Genomic DNA, 20,383 nt, shown 5'->3' with positions numbered 1-20,383 from the left:
GGGCTTTTCCCACAAAAAAAGCATACGATGAAAATAGTTACAAAAATAAAATAAAAAAAACCTGATCGACCACTTCCGGTTTAGCCAAAGCAGAGTTCGTGTTGCTAGACGGCCATCACTCAGTTACACCGCCACCACCACTTTAAGTCATCTTCTTTTAAATTTATGATATCCATATATTTAAACGACATATCCCACTATCCTTCACCAAATTGCTCTCGACCAATAGGATAGGCCCATCATTTGGGCGCCTTGTCTAGTCACGCGTTTGCGTTTGTTTGGCTTCCGCGACCAGAACAGCGGCATTCCTTTCATATTTTGACCAAGTTTAGAACCCTCGATCGTCTCTTTTGGCATTCCTTGGTGACCGTTTGCCACTTTTGCCACATAGTCTCGGCTCTCGAATGATCGGTGGAGTTAGCGTCAAATAAGGTACCTGCTAGCTCGCTGCTAGCTCCGTTTTATGAGCTACATCATGTCCAGTCTTCCTCAGAATAATTTGAAGGAGCAGTTGGCGAAACACAGCAACACCTCCCAAAGCAGACGTTCCCTAACCAAACCTCAATCGGGGTAAGTGGAGATTTATGTACGATAATGTCATATGCTTAATAGCACGAGTTAGCTGCTCATCCGTAGGACTAGTACTTCTTTTACGTCATTGTAAGGTGACATTGATATATATAGTCGTGTATTTCCTTTGATTAGAATTAATTATGCCATCGATCTTATGCATGCTACTGTTCTCCTTTCCAGTTGTGTCGTGTAAATTGCAAACCCGAACTATGCTAGGTTTTCCGCGGCAGTGGCTCCTTAGCCGGTAACCGGTTATTTAGCCGGTAAGAATTCTGCGTGGGGTAAATAGTAAGAAACTATGGCTACGGAGCTGCTGCTTAAATAATAGTTATTAAATCCCTCCCTATTCACCTAATGTTAAAATCTATCAATTGGCAATAATGCATCAAATTTCAATAAGATTGGTTGAATGGTTTAGATAGTAAATTCCTTATTTACTAAGGAGCCACTCCCTATGGACACAGTTGTAGATTTTGATCACGTTTCTGGAGAGATAATGCTAGCTGATAACCCTCACTTTCAAAATGGACTGGATGTCGCGCCGTCCATGGCAATGGATGACACTGTCTAACTGTGGCTTTCCTCTTTTGTTGACTTTTGCAGGCCCTTTTCTTTCAAAAGGAAGTCCTCATCAGCGGTGAGATTGAGCCAAACCCCAGCCAAGGTAACAATTTCTAATGTTTTTGCAAGCAGGAATGTCAATATCCCTAAAAACAATTTGGTGACGCCACCTGTTGTGACGTTTCCAAATAAGTTGGAGACCTCACAAAAGTCCAAAATCAACAACTACTTCGCAACAAGTTCTGAATGCAAGTCGGACAACAAGCCGGGCGATCGTCTGGCTTTTCAGAATGCCTCCTTTTTGCCGTCTGCTGGCAATGCGTTAACGTCGCATCCCAAAACTGACACACCTGTGGATCCGGATACGTCACTAGAATTCCCTATCGACGACTGGGATGACCTGGATGACTTTGTAGCTCCGAAAACAAAGAATAACTCGTTTAACAGAGACTCAAGCAAGACGGACGGTGGATCATTTGTAGCTGAGGGCAAAACGGAATCCACAGAAGGCCAGTGTGGTCTAAAACCAGACGAAGATCGGGCCATGTCGGGCTCGATTGTAATTGAAGAGGCAGCTGACACTGACTTGGAAGATTCTCCAGTTCGTACGTGCAGAAAACGTTCTTTCAACTTTAAATCGGTTGTTAGTGAGAGTGAAGAGGATGACGACCAGATGCCATTGACAGGTAATCCATTTTAGTTTTTGCATTAGTTCGTTTCAATTTCAAAACAAAACAACAACATCTTTTTCCTCAGAAAATAAGAAAAAATGGCTTGACCCAAAGTCAGTTCAGTTGAATGACAACTCAGAGCCTGAAGATGAAGAGGACTACATCCCGCCATCTCCACAATGCTTTTCCCGTAAATCTCCTGTGGAGTCAATGTGAGCCAAAAATCTGGGAGGGTGGCAGTAAATGATTGTTTCTTAGTGCTGTTGACAGCCATAGGCGTCCAATCCATTTTGACTAGTGCTATATTGTCCAAACCCTGCTGCTCACGGTCAATATTTTTAACCGTAGAGCCTAAATTACTAAAACACAGCCAATAAATGAAAGATGGAAAACTATGAAAAATCGTTTAGAACGTATTAAAATTAATATCACTCAAAAATTAGGGTCTTTTTGATCGATATATGTCTATATAACTCAATTAAAAAGAAGAGGAAATTAACTCAATATAACAATTAATGAATTGGAATTTGTGCTCAACTTGGCCACTAGATGGAAGCATTTGATGGGAAACCCTGGAAGAAAAAACAGCTTTTTTTTGTTGCATTTTATTTTTTTTATAAACTGTCAAAGTTGATTTAACCAGTTTTTGGCTGTGTAAAAAAACTTTTTATAGCGTTTTTTATATTTATTTTCAATGACAAGAAATGTGGCATTTATTTGTGTTACTGTTTGGCTTTCCACAAACGCATTAATCTGCAGCCACCGACAATTCTTTTTGAACAGATCCAAGCAACTGAAAATCGAAAAGAACACTAATCATTTGCAATCCAAAGTATGCAGTGTGACCCCCCGCCAAGCCCCCAAAGAGTGCTCAACAGACAAAAGTGAGTGTGCTACTTTCTCAATTTTATTATGTCATATCATTAAATGGGCTTAGTATTATATATCTAAATAATACATCATCATTTCATACATCTTCGAATTTCTTGCCTTTACAATCAGATATCCAGTCAAATATTTGTTTTCCCTGTTGCCACAATATACATATTTCCTCACAGGTGATCCACTCTTTAGCATCATGGAGTCTATTTGTGGACTGGTGGACACCATCCCTGAACACGAGCTCATCGCTCTGTCCTGCGGAGATGAGCTGCTATTAAAGAGGGCTCAAAGGTGGGTGCATCTTAACTTCTCTTGGACGCTCCGTCCCCTGAATCGCCTCCTTTTATACATCCAGAAAACGGATTCTCATCACTGGCGGGGACACATTGCGCAAGACTCTGCAGCCTGACAGCACTGTGATATCTGAACCCAGCTTCAAAAAGAAATCTTCCTCTAATACATCCAGCAGTTTGATAGCCTCGTTTAAAAAGAAGACCCCTCAGATCGCGTCTCCTACCATCTTTTTGGACAGTGATTCTGATCACAATGATAGCCCTCTTAAAAAAAGGCCCACACGCTGTAGAGAAGAGCAGAAGTCAATGGTGGAAGAAGAAGAAGAAACCTTCTGTGATTACCCAACAAGCTCCAAAAGCATCAGTGCCGAGAAAAGCACCGCCGATTTCGATTACGAGGAGCTCTACTTCTCACCCAAAAAGACGGGGACTTCAACGCAGATCGAAGAGGTCACCGTCGTAAATGACATCGAGCCAGAGGACTTTTATTTCGAAGACTTTGACATCGATGACTTGAATGAATCGGACATTCCGGAATACTATGACGAACCCGTACAGCCCGCCAAGAGTTCCGTTGCCCGACCGACGACTATCAGGGAAGGCGGGCCGAGCAAATCCATTTGGGAGAAGAAACCGCCGGCGCCCACACCCAAGAGGACCTTGTCTCCAGGTGAGTTGCTGGGATGACCCTTCACGTGTGGTGTATCAATGCCGAACGACGACATTTCCCATTGCAGAACCCAACTTCCACAACCCCAAGCACGACGTTTTCCGAGGTTTCGACTTCCCTCACTCAAAAGAAATGCAGAAGATCTTCCACAAGCGCTTTGGTCTCCATCAATTTCGATTCAACCAGCTCGAGGCCATTAACGCCGCCGTCTTAGGAGAGGATGCGTTTGTGCTCATGCCCACAGGTTTGCGCCTCACTACTTCACATTTGTGAAGATAGCTAAAGAGTTAATGACAATGGTGTGCTTGCAGGCGGCGGTAAAAGTTTGTGCTACCAGCTTCCGGCCTGTCTGTCGCAGGGAGTCAGCGTGGTCATTTCGCCACTGAAATCGCTCATCGTGGATCAAATCCAGAAGCTCACTTCCCTGGATGTAAGTTGTCTAATCTTGCTCAGCTGGTTACTGCAAACAGGGGTGTCAAACATACAGCCCGCGGGCCGGATCCGGCCCGTCTGGTGGTTTGGTACGGCCCGGGGAGGAAAGCTGCATTGTATAAAAAAAATATGAATTTTCTTTAAAAAAAAATTGTAGTTCCTGTATTATCCGCTAGGGGCGCAGTGTTTTAGTACGTGCAGACAACATAAATTGACATTTATTTATGTTATGTTATTCTCTTGTTCATAATGTAAAAGGAAAATTCATTTTAGTAAATTATTCTTCTCCATTTTTTTAAGTAGAATAATTATCTGTATTGTAGATCCCGGCGACAAGCCTATCTGGGGATAAAAGTGATGCCGAAGCAGGAAGAATATACATGCAGCTCTCCAAGAAGGATCCCATCCTTAAACTTCTCTACGTCACGCCGGAAAAGGTGATTGTCTTAAAATGTGTATATAGGACGTTTTGCACAGTCCCCAGGCAATGAGTTATGAATGCCTATGAGTGAAGAAAATACTTGGCTATATTTTTTTGTACGCGTCGCTGGCAAATGCCACTAAGAGAAGGGGTCTCAAAATGGGAAAACCCACAATGAAATATGACTTTTGGCAGCTTTGTACTGGAATATTTTTGGCAGGCTTGCTTGTTCAATTGTATATTATATAAGTCTTTATTTTTACTTGTTTGGAAGGCTCTGTCAATCCCGCCGACTTGTCTCTGCCTTTCAGGTCAGCGCCAGCAACCGCTTGATCTCGGCCTTACACAACCTGTACGAGCGAGACCTCCTCGCTCGCTTCGTCATCGACGAGGCTCACTGCGTTAGTCACGTGCGTTGCTCCGACTTCACAATCTCGGCGACTTCTTTTTTTTTTTCTTCTCGCCTGCGCAACTTAACCAAATGACTGTCAATTTTCCAGTGGGGGCACGACTTCCGTCCAGACTACAAGAGACTGAAAGAACTGCGTGAGAAGTTCCCAAATGTGCCCATGATAGCCCTAACTGCCACGGCCACCCCTCGCGTGCAGACAGACATCTTGCACCAGCTTAGCATGACCCGCCCTCAAATGTGAGTCGTGTTCTCCCTGGGAAAAATCCACTTGTGCTTTTCTACATTTCACCCTCCTCTACTCGTGTCTCCAGCTTCACCATGAGCTTTAACCGTGCCAACCTCAAGTACGCCGTGCTGCCCAAGAAACCCAAAAAGGTGGACGAGGATTGCGTCACCTGGATCAAGAAGCACTACCCGCGTAATTCAAAACGGACGTCGGCGACCGCGGCTGCCGACCAATCGTGACCTCATCCCCTCTCGTAGGCGGTTCGGGCATCGTGTACTGCCTTTCCCGAAACGACTGCGACAACATGGCCATCAGCCTCCAGCGAGCCGGACTCTCTGCGCTGGCTTATCACGCGGGCCTGAGCGACACCGAGCGTGAACACGTGCAAAACAAGTGGATCAACCAGGACGGCTGCCAGGTGGGTTCACTTTGAGACCATCCTCAGACCATTTTTATTGATGTCCATCCTCCCGAGCAGGTGATTTGCGCCACCATTGCTTTCGGCATGGGCATTGACAAGCCCGACGTGCGCTACGTGATCCACGCAAGTCTGCCTAAATCGATGGAAGGCTACTACCAAGAGTCCGGGAGGGCCGGCAGGGACGGGGAGATCTCTCACTGCATTCTCTTCTACTGCTACCCCGACGTGCACCGCATCAGAAGGATTATCAACAGTATGTGGAAGCCATGCAATCATACTTGAGCCGTGATTCTTTTCCGCTCTGAAATCGTAGTGGCTCTACGCTTCTTTTCTAACGACAGTGGATCGAGAGGGTGACAAAAACACCAAGGCCACTCACTTCGACAACCTGCAGAGCATGGTGCAGTTCTGCGAGAACATGATGGACTGTAGGAGAATTCAGCTGCTGGCATACTTTGGAGAGATGAAGTTTAACAGGCGCTTCTGTGAACAGAACCCCGATGCCACTTGTGACAACTGTAGCCGGCCAAATGTAAGACCATTTTAATTGTATCTCATTCATTTTGTTGTAAGGGGGAAAAAAAGAGTATCAATTTAAAATCTGACCGTTTGTCAAAGGGAAAAAACTTGTGGTTTTACGGGCCCAAGAAATTGACCGTTTTGTGTGCAAAATGTGTCTAGAAATACGAGATCAAGGATGTCACCGAAGAAGTCAAGGATATTATAAGATTCGTTCAGGAGAACTGCGAGAAGGTCGGCGCCAAGTTTGGCAGGACCCCCAAACAGATCCGCCTGACCCTCAACATGCTGGTGGACATTTTCATTGGTAGGATTTCTTCTGTTCCTTATTTGTTGCCCATGGCAGCCCATTTGAAATTTGATTCCTTCTCGTCCTATTTTTTTTTAGGTGGTAAAACAGCCAAAGTCCAATCAGGCATGTTTGGGAAGGGAGGAGCCTATTCCAAGCACAATGCCGACCGCCTATTCAAAAAACTCTTGCTGGAAAACCTCCTGATGGAGGACCTTTACATCACCAACGGCGGTCAAACTGTGGCCTACATCTCTGCGGGACCGAAAGCGCTCAGCCTTCTATCCGGATCCATGCAGGTTACGCAAAATAAAATTGAAAAAACACAAAGCGTAATGCCTGACGTTGAGTTTCCCTTGCAGATTGACTTCTACGAGACGGAGAGTGCCTCCTCCAGCTTCAGGAAGGGCAAAGCTGCGGTGACTAAGAAGGTCTCTGAGAGGGAGCAGAAGGTTCAGGAGTGTCTCAATGAGCTGGTGGAGCTCTGCAAGCAGCTGGGAAAGGCCTTTGGGATTCACTATTACAACATCTTCTCCACTGCCACCTTGAAAAAGTTATCTGGTAATGTCAAAACATGTCTGTGTTTGGAATTGAGTGGATGGCTGAAGCCTACCTTAGAAGAAAACTCATTCGTTTAACATGTATTTGCATGCTCGCTATATTTTTCTGACTACAATTCACGTTTTAATCTTTTTATGTACTTTTAACACTCAGAACTGGTGGTAACATGTCCGTATTTCTTAGGCGATACTCAAGATGAAGACTGTCTCGGAATGCCGTCAACGCAGTTCATTTAGCGATACGTCTTCTTTCATTTTTGCATCCGCAGAGCGACTGTCCTCCGACCCGGAAGTTCTTTTACAAATCGACGGCGTGACCGAAGACAAGCTGGAGAAGTACGGCGGCGAGGTCATCAAAGTCTTGGAGAAGTACTCGGTGTGGCAAAATCCCGGTAAAAGACGCGAGCGACGCTTCCTGACGACGCCCCTCCGCGCCAATGCGTTTTGCTCAACCAATGCGTGTCGTCGACAGTCGAACCAGTAAACGAAGATGCGGAAGACGGCTGGATCGACACCACACGAGGTCGCTCTGCCGACGACTGCGGGGACGGCGGGCCTTCTGCCTACTCCAGCCCAAACGCTCAAGGGCAGAAAAGGAAGAAAATGCCTTTCTTCAAGTACAACAAAAAGAGAAAAGGATATGCAGGAGCCGGCTCTGCAGGGTCTGTTTTTCCATTGGCGTCGTTAATCCTGTACGTTCCCTTAACTATTTATTTACACATTTTCTCCTCCATCAGACGAGGTTCCGGGAGCAATAAATCGTGGGCCTCCAGAGGAGGAGCCAGGGCTGGAAATCAGTCACGAGGTGCGACGGGCGTCACGGCAATGGGCAGAACGCCGGGACTCATGGCGGTCCCCAAGCCTCAAAGCTACAGACCTTTTCTCAAACCCTCTTTTTCTCACATGTAATTTCTGATCATGATACAAGACTACTTTTTTTTCTAATTTAAGCTGTTCAAAGTGTACATTTTTGGATTATATTTTTTTGTACTGTTTTGTATAAGTCATCGAGTAACTCTACTATAGAAATGTCAGTTTATCTTGGTCTTTTTCCAAATAAAAGTTTGAAAATTGGTCGCTCGCTTCTGTCGGTCAATCAGATCGCCTGCTTCCGTCAGCCAATCACATAGCTCAATTCTGTCGGCCAATCAGATCGCTCGATTCGGTTGGCCAATCAGATCGCTCGATTCCGTTGGCCAATCAGATCGCTCAATTCTCTCGGCCAATCAGATCTATGCTAAGCTATGCTAAGCTATGCTAAGCTATGCTAAGCTATGCTAAGCTATGCTAAGCTAAGCTATGCTAAGCTATGCTAAGCTATGCTAAGCTATGCTAAGCTATGCTAAGCTATGCTAAGCTATGCTAAGCTATGCTAAGCTATGCTAAGCTATGCTAAGCTATGCTAAGCTATGCTAAGCTATGCTAAGCTATGCTAAGCTATGCTAAGCTATGCTAAGCTATGCTAAGCTATGCTAAGCTATGCTAAGCTATGCTAAGCTATGCTAAGCTATGCTAAGCTATGCTAAGCTATGCTAAGCTATGCTAAGCTATGCTAAGCTATGCTAAGCTATGCTAAGATATGCTAAGATATGCTAAGCTATGCTAAGCTATGCTAAGCTATGCTAAGCTATGCTAAGCTATGCTAAGCTATGCTAAGCTATGCTAAGCTATGCTAAGCTATCCTAAGCTATCCTAAGCTATCCTAAGCTATCCTAAGCTATCCTAAGCTATCCTAAGCTATGCTAAGCTATGCTAAGCTATTCTAAGCTATGCTAAGCTATGCTAAGATATGCTAAGCTATGCTAAGCTATGCTAAGCTATGCTAAGCTATGCTAAGCTATGCTAAGCTATGCTAAGCTATGCTAAGCTATGCTATGCTAAGCTATGCTAAGCTATGCTAAGCTATGCTAAGTTATGCTAAGCTATGCTAAGCTATGCTAAGCTATGCTAAGCTATGCTAAGCTATGCTAAGCTATGCTAAGCTATGCTAAGCTATGCTAAGCTATGCTAAGCTATGCTAAGCTATGCTAAGCTATGCTAAGCTATGCTAAGCTATGCTAAGCTATGCTAAGCTATCCTAAGCTATCCTAAGCTATGCTAAGCTATGCTAAGCTATGCTAAGCTATCCTAAGCTATGCTAAGCTATGCTAAGCTATGCTAAGCTATGCTAAGCTATGCTAAGCTATGCTAAGCTATGCTAAGCTATGCTAAGCTATGCTAAGCTATGCTAAGCTATGCTAAGCTATGCTAAGCTATGCTAAGCTATGCTAAGCTATGCTATGCTAAGCTATGCTAAGCTATGCTAAGCTATGCTAAGCTATGCTAAGCTATGCTAAGCTATGCTAAGCTATGCTAAGCTATGCTAAGCTATGCTAAGCTATGCTAAGCTATGCTAAGCTATGCTAAGCTATGCTAAGCTATGCTAAGCTATGCTAAGCTATGCTAAGCTATGCTAAGCTATGCTAAGCTATGCTAAGCTATGCTAAGCTATGCTAAGCTATGCTAAGCTATGCTAAGCTATGCTAAGCTATGCTAAGCTATGCTAAGCTATGCTAAGCTATGCTAAGCTATGCTAAGCTATGCTAAGCTATGCTAAGCTATGCTAAGCTATGCTAAGCTATGCTAAGCTATGCTAAGCTATGCTAAGCTATGCTAAGCTATGCTAACTTATGCTAACTTATGCTAACTTATGCTAACTTATGCTAACTTATGCTAACTTATGCTAACTTATGCTAACTTATGCTAACTTATGCTAACTTATGCTAACTTATGCTAACTTATGCTATGGTATGCTAACTTATGCTATGCTAAGATATGCTAAGATATGCTAAGCTAACTTATGCTAACATATGCTAACTTATGCTAACTTATGCTAACTTATGCTAACTTATGCTAACTTATGCTAACTTATGCTAACTTATGCTAACTTATGCTAACTTATGCTAAGGTATGCTAACTTATGCTATGCTAAGATATGCTAAGATATGCTAAGCTAACTTATGCAAACATATGCTAACTTATGCTAACTTATGCTGACTTATGCTGACTTATGCTGACTTATGCTAACTTATGCTTACTTATGCTAAGCTATGCTAAAATATGCTAATCTATGCTAACTTATGCTAACTTATGCTATGCTAAGCTTTGCTAAGCTATGCTAACTAATGCTAACCTATGCTAATTTATGCTATGCTTAACTATTATAAGATATGCTAACTTATGCTATGCTAAGCTATGTTAACTTATGCTAACTTATTTCATTTTTTAAGAGAAAAAGCCTTACTATACTATGTCGTTTTTTAAGAAAAAAAGCCTTACTATACTTTGTCGTTTTTTGAAGAGAAAAAGCCTTACTATAAGCTATGCTAAGCTATGCTAAGCTATGCTAAGCTATGCTAAGCTATGCTAAGCTATGCTAAGCTATGCTAAGCTGTGCTAAGCTATGCTAAGCTATGCTAAGATATGCTAAGCTATGCTAAGATATGCTAAGCTATGCTAAGCTAAGCTATGCTAAGCTATGCTAAGCTATGCTAAGCTATGCTAAGCTATGCTAAGCTATGCTAAGCTAAGCTATGCTAAGCTATGCTAAGCTATGCTAACTTATGCTAACTTATGCTAACTTATGCTAACTTATGCTAACTTCTGCTAACTTATGCTAACTTATGCTAACTTATGCTAACTTATGCTATGGTATGCTAACTTATGCTATGCTAAGATATGCTAAGATATGCTAAGCTAACTTATGCTAACATATGCTAACTTATGCTAACTTATGCTAACTTATGCTAACTTATGCTAAGGTATGCTAACTTATGCTATGCTAAGCAATGCTAAGCTATGCTAAGCTATGCTAAGCTATGCTAAACTTGTGCTATGCTAAGCTATGCTAACTTATGCTAACTTATGCTAACCTATGCTAACTTATGATAACTTATGCTAACTTATGCTAACTTATGCTAACTTATGCTAAGGTATGCTAACTTACGCTATGCTAAGATATGCTAAGATATGCTAAGCTAACTTATGCTAACATATGCTAACTTATGCTAACTTATGCTGACTTATGCTGACTTATGCTGACTTATGCTAACTTATGCTTACTTATGCTAAGCTATGCTAAAATATGCTAATCTATGCTAACTTATGCTAACTTATGCTATGCTAAGCTTTGCTAAGCTATGCTAACTAATGCTAACCTATGCTAATTTATGCTATGCTTAACTATTATAAGATATGCTAACTTATGCTATGCTAAGCTATGTTAACTTATGCTAACTTATTTCATTTTTTAAGAGAAAAAGCCTTACTATACTATGTCGTTTTTTAAGAGGAAAAGCCTTACTATACTATGTCGTTTTTTAAGAAAAAAAGCCTTACTATACTTTGTCGTTTTTTGAAGAGAAAAAGCCTTACTATAAGCTATGCTAAGCTATGCTAAGCTATGCTAAGCTAAGCTATGCTAAGCTAAGCTAAGATATGCTAAGCTATGCTAAGCTATTCTAAGCTATGCTAAGCTATGCTAAGATATGCTAAGCTATGCTAAGCTATGCTAAGCTATGCTAAGCTATGCTAAGCTATGCTAAGCTATGCTAAGCTATGCTAAGCTATGCTATGCTAAGCTATGCTAAGCTATGCTAAGCTATGCTAAGCTATGCTAAGTTATGCTAAGCTATGCTAAGCTATGCTAAGCTATGCTAAGCTTTGCTAAGCTATGCTAAGCTATGCTAAGCTATGCTAAGCTATGCTAAGCTATGCTAAGCTATGCTAAGCTATGCTAAGCTATGCTAAGCTATGCTAAGCTATGCTAAGCTATGCTAAGCTATGCTAAGCTATGCTAAGCTATGCTAAGCTATGCTAAGCTATGCTAAGCTATGCTAAGCTAAGCTATGCTAAGCTATGCTAAGCTATGCCAAGCTATGCTAAGCTATGCTAAGCTATGCTAAGCTATGCTAAGCTATGCTAAGCTATGCTAAGCTATGCTAAGCTATGCTAAGCTATGCTAAGCTATGCTAAGCTATGCTAAGCTATGCTAAGATATGCTAAGCTATGCTAAGCTATGCTGAGCTATGCTAAGCTATGCTAAGCTATGCTAAGCTATGCTAAGCTATGCTAACTTATGCTAACTTATGCTAACTTATGCTAACTTATGCTAACTTATGCTAACTTATGCTAACTTCTGCTAACTTATGCTAACTTATGCTTATAGCTTAGCATAGCTTAGCATAGCTTAGCATAGCTTAGCATAGCTTAGCATAGCTTAGCATAGCTTAGCATAGCTTAGCATAGCTTAGCATAGCTTAGCATAGCTTAGCATAGCTTAGCATAGCTTAGCATAGCTTAGCATAGCTTAGCATAGCTTAGCATAGCTTAGCATAGCTTAGCATAGCTTAGCATAGCTTAGCATAGCTTAGCATAGCTTAGCATAGCTTAGCATAGCTTAGCATAGCTTAGCATAGCTTAGCATAGCTTAGCATAGCTTAGCATAGCTTAGCATAGCTTAGCATAGCTTAGCATAGCTTAGCATAGCTTAGCATAGCTTAGCATAGCTTAGCATAGCTTAGCATAGCTTAGCATAGCTTAGCATAGCTTAGCATAGCTTAGCATAGCTTAGCATAGCTTAGCATAGCTTAGCATAGCTTAGCATAGCTTAGCATAGCTTAGCATAGCTTAGCATAGCTTAGCATAGCTTAGCATAGCTTAGCTTAGCATAGCTTAGCATAGCTTAGCATAGCTTAGCATAGCTTAGCATAGCTTAGCATAGCTTAGCATAGCTTAGCATAGCTTAGCATAGCTTAGCATAGCTTAGCATAGCTTAGCATAGCTTAGCATAGCTTAGCATAGCTTAGCATAGCTTAGCATAGCTTAGCATAGCTTAGCATAGCTTAGCATAGCTTAGCATATCTTAGCATAGCTTAGCATAGCTTAGCATAGCTTAGCATAGCTTAGCATAGCTTAGCATAGCTTAGCATAGCTTAGCATAGCTTAGCATAGCTTAGCATAGCTTAGCATAGCTTAGCATAGCTTAGCATAGCTTAGCATAGCTTAGCATAGCTTAGCATAGCTTAGCATAGCTTAGCATAGCTTAGCATAGCTTAGCATGGCTTAGCATAGCTTAGCATAGCTTATAGTAAGGCTTTTTCTCTTCAAAAAACGACAAAGTATAGTAAGGCTTTTTTTCTTAAAAAACGACATAGTATAGTAAGGCTTTTTCTCTTAAAAAACGACATAGTATAGTAAGGCTTTTTCTCTTAAAAAATGAAATAAGTTAGCATAAGTTAACATAGCTTAGCATAGCATAAGTTAGCATATCTTATAATAGTTTAGCATAGCATAAATTAGCATAAGTTAGCATTAGTTAGCATATCTTAGCAAAGCTTAGCATAGCATAAGTTAGCATAAGTTAGCATAGATTAGCATATTTTAGCATAGCTTAGCATAAGTAAGCATAAGTTAGCATAAGTCAGCATAAGTTAGCATATGTTAGCATAAGTTAGCTTAGCATATCTTAGCATATCTTAGCATAGCATAAGTTAGCATACCTTAGCATAAGTTAGCATAAGTTAGCATCAGTTAGCATAAGTTAGCATAAGTTAGCATAAGTTAGCATAAGTTAGCATAAGTTAGCATAAGTTAGCATAAGTTAGCATACGTTAGCATAAGTTAGCATAAGTTAGCATAGCTTAGCATAGCACAAGTTAACATAGTTTAGCATAGCTTAGCATATCTTAGCATATCTTAGCATATCTTAGCATAGCTTAGCATAGCTTAGCATAGCTTAGCATAGCTTAGCATATCTTAGCATAGCTTAGCATAGCTTAGCATAGCTTAGCATAGCTTAGCATAGCTTAGCAAAGCTTAGCATAGCTTAGCATAGCTTAGCATATCTTAGCATAGCTTAGCATAGCTTAGCATAGCTTAGCATAGCTTAGCATAGCTTAGCATAGCTTAGCATAGCTTAGCATAGCTTAGCATAGCTTAGCATAGCTTAGCATAGCTTAGCATAGCTTAGCATAGCTTAGCATAGCTTAGCATATCTTAGCATAGCTTAGCATAGCTTAGCATAGCTTAGCATAGCTTAGCATAGTTTAGCACAGCTTAGCATTCCGTCGGCCAAACAGATCGCTCGATTCCGATACTGGTGTGTGCCAATAGCGAGCAATGATGATGTTGCTCGGGGAGGATGTCTTTCTGCCGAGACAAACGAAACAAAAATTAGCGAGAACATAGCCATTGTCTTAAAAAAAGCCTTACTATCCGTGGATACTTTGAAATCAATTTATTTCAAGTCAGAATAGTTCCATTTTATGGCACCGGTTTACAAAGGAGGACCACTGGAAATTTGCTAGCAACTTGTACATAAGGTTAGCTGAGGTACAAATAGGATTTGAATGGGTTGACAGCTGGATTTGGCACATGGATATTGCAATATATAAAACAACTTGTACGTACGTAATAGGACGGCTCGTCTCATGGGGGAAAAACAGACCAAATACAGCACACCGTCATTTTCGCACAGATTTACACATATGCATTATTTCTCAAGGATACATACACATGTCATTTTTTGATTTGTTGGAGCTGTCATTTTTTAAATGTAAATCTTGGCTACTTTAACAAAATCAACTTTCAGTTATTGTCACAAATCAAAGTGACAGATTTGGACATCACTTTGGACGCAGTCATGTTTACCTCCTAAGCAAATATATCAATCATAAAAAGAAAAGTATCAACAAATGCATCTCCTTGCATACAAATGACAGTGGTTTTAATAGATTCAATACAAAAAAGGACACTAACACTTGGACTCATCCGGCTTTCTATCTCTGGAAATGTGTTTTTAAAGCAAAATAATTGCCTCTTAGGCTTTACTTTTATAAATTGAACCAGAAAATCAATTTGATTGAGCCTTATTTTCTAGTTACATGTTGCGTAGAAGCTAAATATTCTGAATTACAAAAATAAAAAGCGGCAAATTTTCTCTTTCAGGCAGCATGACGATGAACAATCGATGAATGGTCCGAACAAAAAAACACCAGTGAATGATTATCCATTGATTATTGCTTGTTGAATAGAGCTTAAGTTGATTTGACTATTAATGCTTGAAAGCGCTACATGATGCTAAAACATGTTCATTCCTCATGTCAATGTGCTTTCTTCTTCCTAAAGCAGCCAGTGAAGGACAGATGAGTAAAAACTGGAACATATTTAGTCAATTTCTTCCTAAATTCCCTCCCAAATATTTAATAAAATTATTACAATAGTTCATAGAGATCATTTTGTCTTTTTTTAGTAGTTATAATCCATCAGAAAAGCCAGTTATTGCTCCCAGAGCACTTAAATCTGTTAAAATATTAGAAATATATTTGCTTTGTGGCCATGATGATAGATGGATAGAATTTATTTTAACTAATAATTCTTATTCTGTTTGTGATGTTAATGTAAAGCAATTAAAATAATTAAAATGTAAATATAAACTGGGAACAGACCAAAAATCTAGCATTTGGGTTAAAGGAGTGCCCTGTAAGAGTTTAAAAAACAAAAAACAAAAAAAACATAATTGGAATTGTCATTTAAAGTATTGCAATCTTTTTGTTGTTGTGTAAAATGAATATATGAAAGATGGAGATGCATTTTGGCGTACCAAGTGTCTTCATGTCGTACACAAAAAGCTGAAGGCTGTCATTTATTTGGCCGTGGACGATCCCGTCTCCTTTTTTTAAACAACAGCGCTACAAAAAAGTATAGTTTTATCTTCAATAACAAAATAACATTTGAGTCCTGTTAAAATATACATGGGAGTTGTCAATATATTAGGAGACAAACTCAATTTGTACAAAAACAAAAGTACATCGACTGATTTTCTACCAGCAAACATGTTACATACGCTTGATCTTGAAACCAAAACGAATCTTCGTTGTAAGAAGTAATTGAAATTCACTGAATCTCAAGGCGGTGAAAATTAAGGAGCAAAAGCAAAAAAAAAACACATTCATGAAATACTGTATGAGTATTACTATTTATACAAGGTCTTCCAAAATGTTGACCTCATTTCGTAGGTCAATATTTTTGACAATTTTTGTTGAAATGTCCTCAAATGTTTACATTTTTGTGTGTAACGTTTGACATTTCTATCTTTTCAAGTTAAGAAATGCTGTTCACTTCAAAATAAAAGGCAAGTTGTGCACGAAATGGGTTTGGTTTTGCTAAATACTCAAAATATCTGATCTTTTTGATGAAGAGAGCCATAAACAATTCATATTTTCAAACATTATTCCTTGAGAGCCATACTCAGAATTTACTAGAAGTAAAAATACATGAAAATGTGAGCATTTATTATTCATTTCATCAGTTTGAAAGTAAAAAAAGTCTGAATTATTTGGAAAATATTATTTCACTGTTGCTAATCAATGATTATCAATGATAGTATGCATGCAGAAGAGACTAATGAAGAAAAAATATAATTTAAAAAGGGAGAGAGCCATATACACCCATCAAAAGAGCCACATATGGCTCCTGAGCCATAGGTTCCCTACCCCTGAACTAGAGAATGAAATCTGTTATTTTGAGCTTGACTAATAATTTTAGTAAAACCAAACATTTACCTGTTTTGTGCACAACAAGCCTTTTCTTTCGAAGTGAACGGCATTTCTTAACCTGAAAAGATTTTTAAAAAATGCCAAACGTTACACACAAAAACTTGAAACGTTTCTACACAAGCTGAGAAAATTTGTGGACATTTCAACAAAAACTGTCTAAATTATTAGCCCATGAAATAGGTTCAAACTTTTTGGAACACTGTATTACTAGTCAAATGTTTTTTAACACTACCAGGTCACTTGACTGTGGACAGTGTGGCTTTAAAAAAATACTAAAATTGGATGTCTATAAAGTGTCCTTTAAAACAATCATGGAAAGCAATAGTAATTAATTTGAGCTCATTTCATTCACATAAACGTTCCTATCGCGTCAACCTTGTCAAACTTTATCTTCAACCTCATAAAAAAATCGATATTATCACAGCTTATACCACCTAAAGCGGGATGCACATACACATGGAGATGAATCACAAACTATTATTATAAGTGTAATGCATCTTAAAATGGTTAGTTTTTTCCCCATTTTACAATGTTATCCTTCATTTGGGAAAAAAATACTCTTTGTTATTATAAAATGAAAAAAGGTAGAATTAAACATTGTTTTCATAGGCAGCACAAGTGGTTGGCGCATTTACCTCATAGTTCTGGGTTCAAATCCAGGCCGATTCACCTGTTTGGAGTTTGCATGTTCTCCCCAGGCCTGCGTGGGTTTTCTCCAGGTACTCCGGTTTCCTCCCACATCTCAAAAAACACCCATGGTTGGACACGTAAATGGCTTTTTTATTACCTCATGTGATGCGATCGTCTGTAAATCAGGCCTAAAGTCAGCTGGAATAGGCTCCAGCACCCCCCACGACCCTAGTGAGGAAAAAGTGGTTAAGAAAATTCTGCGTAGAACATTTTGTGATTCTTATTAGTACAAAAAAATGTGTGCGTACATCCCGCTAACTCACTTCTGTTCTAACCTTCCTCCATTGGAGCTCAATTCTTGTCCTTCTGGTGCAAATGCACCATCAAAATCAATAAATAACACAAAGGCCTTGCTCTTCCCTCTAAAAATGTCCAGGAATTAGAACAAAATGGAGGGAGATGATGAATTAAATAAAAAAAAAAGGCAAGCAAAAGTGACTGGGTATTAAAACTCATAAGCATGAAAGGTGGGGAGGGGGCGAATCCGAGCCGCGGGGTCCGCGGGAGGAGCTCCTCACTTGCTAACGAGCAAGCTGCCCACCCAGCGGAGTTGGCAGGCACACCACCGCCTGAGGGGACAAAAGTACTCGGAGTGGAACTGCTCAAATTCGGGCGTCCGGCGGATGTCGCGTAAAAACGCCACGTCCAGGTCGGACTCGGTGAGGACGATAAGGAGCAGGAGCAAGACGAAGAGGAGTCCCACGGTGACCAGGAGCAGACGTAGGACACTCAAGACAAACTTATTCACCTGTTCCACCTCGGCCAGGGCGCCCTCTCGCGGTCGTCCCGAGTCCCCCCCTTTGTCACCGCGAGTAGTGGTGCCCGCCTCCGACTCCTCCTCCTCGATGCTGCGGGGCGCCCCGTTGATTAGGCGCGAAGTTGCGGCCGGCGGCTCGACGCCGTGGTCGGCCACCGGCGTGGGCGGGACGCTATCCGAAGGTCCGTAGGCCTCGTCCGCGATCACCGCCGTCCGCTCGCCGGTGTCCGCGGCCTGGCTGCGTGAGCGCGGGACGAACGCCTCGCCGTGGGACACCGAGCGCACCGGGGTGGAGTGGGCGCTGTCCCGGAGCGACTCTAGGCCTGGTTGGAAGACAATTGAAAGATTATTGCTAGCAGGCGTCCAATCCGAACGTCAGAATCAGAAGTGGGAGCACGGTAGCGACAGACATTCCCACTTTGGATCGGCGCCAATGGCAGTCAAGTTAACACATTTCTGAACGTTGACATAACATGCCAAAAGCAACGATTACCTGGATGGTCATCGGGTTGAAGGAGGGGCAGCGGGGAGGCCCCCGCCGAATCGGGACACCCTTCTAAAGCGGGGTACAGCGGCAGGACCCCCAAGGCCCTACCCAGCATGCGGGGCCCCAGGCTCAGCACGCGAACCTTGACGTCCCGGTAGCAATGGTTGACCATCCGCAGGTGGACGTTCACCCGAGTGGTGATGCGGATCAAACACTTGACCATGGCCAGTCGCGACGGTTCCCTGTCTACGTCCCCCGTTCACGTCCCCAGGTCCGGGCAAGAGAGCAGCCCCGCATGCACTCGCCCGACGGACTGCCTCGGCCACGCCCCCACGGACAAACATGGAGTCGCCGCCTTGGGCTATTTTAAGATGAGGTATTAATACCACCCAAAAACTTGCTGTCAGCTCTACTGACATCCCAGAAAAGTAGATAGACTACCGCACAATTAGGAGGGGCTCTTCTAGGGAGATCACTTTTGGAGGTTTGGGGGTGACGGGAAGATACGCCAGTCAACTTTCAGCGGGATTGACGTTCTATAATGATCCGTTTCAACCCTTAGGTGCCATTGGGATGGATAGAGTAGCACTGACACAAATGCCTGCAATATTTAATGTGGCAACGGAAAACTGGGCCAAATGGCTCCAGTTACAGCACGTGTGTTCGTGTGAGTGTGTGTTTTGTCAGGAAGGACTCCTTCACAATTTGTTTAGAACTTCTTTGACAGGTGTTTTTCGCGGTTAACATGAGTCACGGTTTTACAGTAAATATGTGGAAATATAGTCCCCAGTTTTTCACTGTAACTCGCAAAATTGTTAAGTGTTAAAAAACGCAAAAAAACAGGGGAATACTGCAAAATATTTCTGGAGTAGTCCCCCGACTTTCACAGTGACGCGCAAAATTTGAAAAAACTGCAAAAAACGAAAAATGTTAAGATAAAACGCAAAAAAACGGGGGAATACTGCAAAATATTTCTGCAGTAGTCCCCCAACTTTCACAGTGACGCGCAAAATTAAAAAAAATGCAAAAAACGTGACAAATGGGAGAATACTGCAAAAATATTCGTGCAGTAGTCCCCCGACTTTTACTGTGGCCCACAAAATTGGAAAAACACAAAAAACGGGGGAATACTGCAAAAATAATTCCCCAGTAGCCCCCCTACTTTCACTACGTCCCTCAAAATGTGAAAAAACACAAAAACCTTAGTATCAAGAAAAGCAAAAAACAGAGAAAACCTGCGAAATACATTTCCGTGATATTCCGGAGACTTTGTCTGCCTTTGATGCCCATTTCCAGCTAATAACCCAGAGAATACTGGCACTTACCTTCCATGATAGATATGTGCACGGCTCTCCGCCTCGTCCGGGGCACGCTGGTGAGTCGGGGTCCGTGAGTGATGGACGGGCAGCTCCTGCTGGGAACCAGGCCGGCCCTGCCACAGGACGCACACACACAAAAGCGTCACATTGAGGTTGAGAATATTGGCAACAGTCTTGCCTACCTGTGTATTTCTGGAGGTTCTCTTTTAATTCTGGCACTCTGCTCCATCACCTCCTTCGCCACGCGGCCGCTGTTGTGACCAAGAGACGACAATGAGGATCACTAGGATCATCTCAAGTGAATGAGTAACCAAAAAAAAAAAAAGAAAGAAAGAAGAAAATGATAATATACCTGTAGCGGAAACGGCTGCCCTTGAAAAACAAGTTACTGCTGGACACTGTGCGGACTTGGCTTGACTTTTCAAGCCTGGGGAAAAGAATAAGTCAGTGCCATTGACAAAAGCCAAATGTCCAATTATGTAGCGTTCAATTATTCTTCTGCTATGAATTCAAATGAGTCACACATGAAGGAAAGCTTAATTGCTGTCAATGTCAAACAGGAACAAAAGCATGGGTGGAATACAAAAGTAGTTACATAAAGAAT

General features: G+C 41.6%; 2 protein-coding genes across 7 annotated transcripts in view; one reads left to right on the top strand and one right to left on the bottom strand.

Annotated features, from left to right (window-relative positions):
• The first annotated feature begins 223 nt into the window (after positions 1-223).
• Positions 224-8,006, top strand: blm (BLM RecQ like helicase). Of its 2 annotated transcripts, XM_077710899.1 has the most exons (22): positions 224-570; positions 1,177-1,237; positions 1,328-1,820; positions 1,891-2,017; positions 2,589-2,689; positions 2,864-2,978; positions 3,043-3,650; positions 3,718-3,894; positions 3,962-4,080; positions 4,406-4,519; positions 4,815-4,913; positions 5,004-5,152; positions 5,227-5,333; positions 5,399-5,559; positions 5,620-5,815; positions 5,904-6,094; positions 6,244-6,388; positions 6,470-6,669; positions 6,733-6,931; positions 7,200-7,322; positions 7,403-7,592; positions 7,668-8,006. In XM_077710899.1, exons 1-22 carry the CDS (start codon positions 464-466, stop codon positions 7,837-7,839), a joined length of 3,954 nt encoding a protein of 1,317 aa, XP_077567025.1. In that variant the 5' UTR covers positions 224-463; the 3' UTR covers positions 7,840-8,006. The 2 variants fall into 2 exon arrangements, with proteins under 2 accessions (XP_077567025.1, XP_077567024.1); XM_077710898.1 differs by having other exon boundaries at positions 1,177-1,820.
• An 8,607-nt stretch (positions 8,007-16,613) lies between these two features.
• frmd5a (FERM domain containing 5a) overlaps positions 16,614-20,383 on the bottom strand; it is a 31,456-nt gene continuing 27,686 nt past the window's right edge. For all 5 annotated transcript variants that reach the window (XM_077710451.1, XM_077710452.1, XM_077710453.1 and 2 more), the window contains 4 exons: positions 20,132-20,206; positions 19,962-20,030; positions 19,786-19,892; positions 16,614-18,296 (listed from right to left, as the gene is read on the bottom strand). In XM_077710451.1, the coding sequence (XP_077566577.1) occupies positions 17,731-18,296; positions 19,786-19,892; positions 19,962-20,030; positions 20,132-20,206 (817 nt within the window). In that variant the 3' untranslated portion in view covers positions 16,614-17,730. The remainder of the gene's footprint in view (positions 18,297-19,785; positions 19,893-19,961; positions 20,031-20,131; positions 20,207-20,383) is intronic.

This window comes from Stigmatopora nigra, chromosome 2 (assembly GCF_051989575.1).
Source record: "Stigmatopora nigra isolate UIUO_SnigA chromosome 2, RoL_Snig_1.1, whole genome shotgun sequence".
NCBI lineage: Eukaryota > Metazoa > Chordata > Actinopteri > Syngnathiformes > Syngnathidae > Stigmatopora > Stigmatopora nigra.
Note: the sequence above shows the minus strand (reverse complement) of the source record. Positions and strands in the feature narration are given on the sequence as shown.

Bases quoted from the DNA above. Each gene is read 5' to 3' on its own strand.
- blm (XM_077710898.1), top strand. From the start codon at position 464: ATGAGCTACATCATGTCCAGTCTTCCTCAGAATAATTTGAAGGAGCAG. The intron at 3,895-3,961 runs GTTTGCGCCTCA...GTGTGCTTGCAG, and splicing joins GTTTGTGCTCATGCCCACAG to GCGGCGGTAAAAGTTTGTGC. The intron at 6,670-6,732 runs GTTACGCAAAAT...TTTCCCTTGCAG, and splicing joins TTCTATCCGGATCCATGCAG to ATTGACTTCTACGAGACGGA.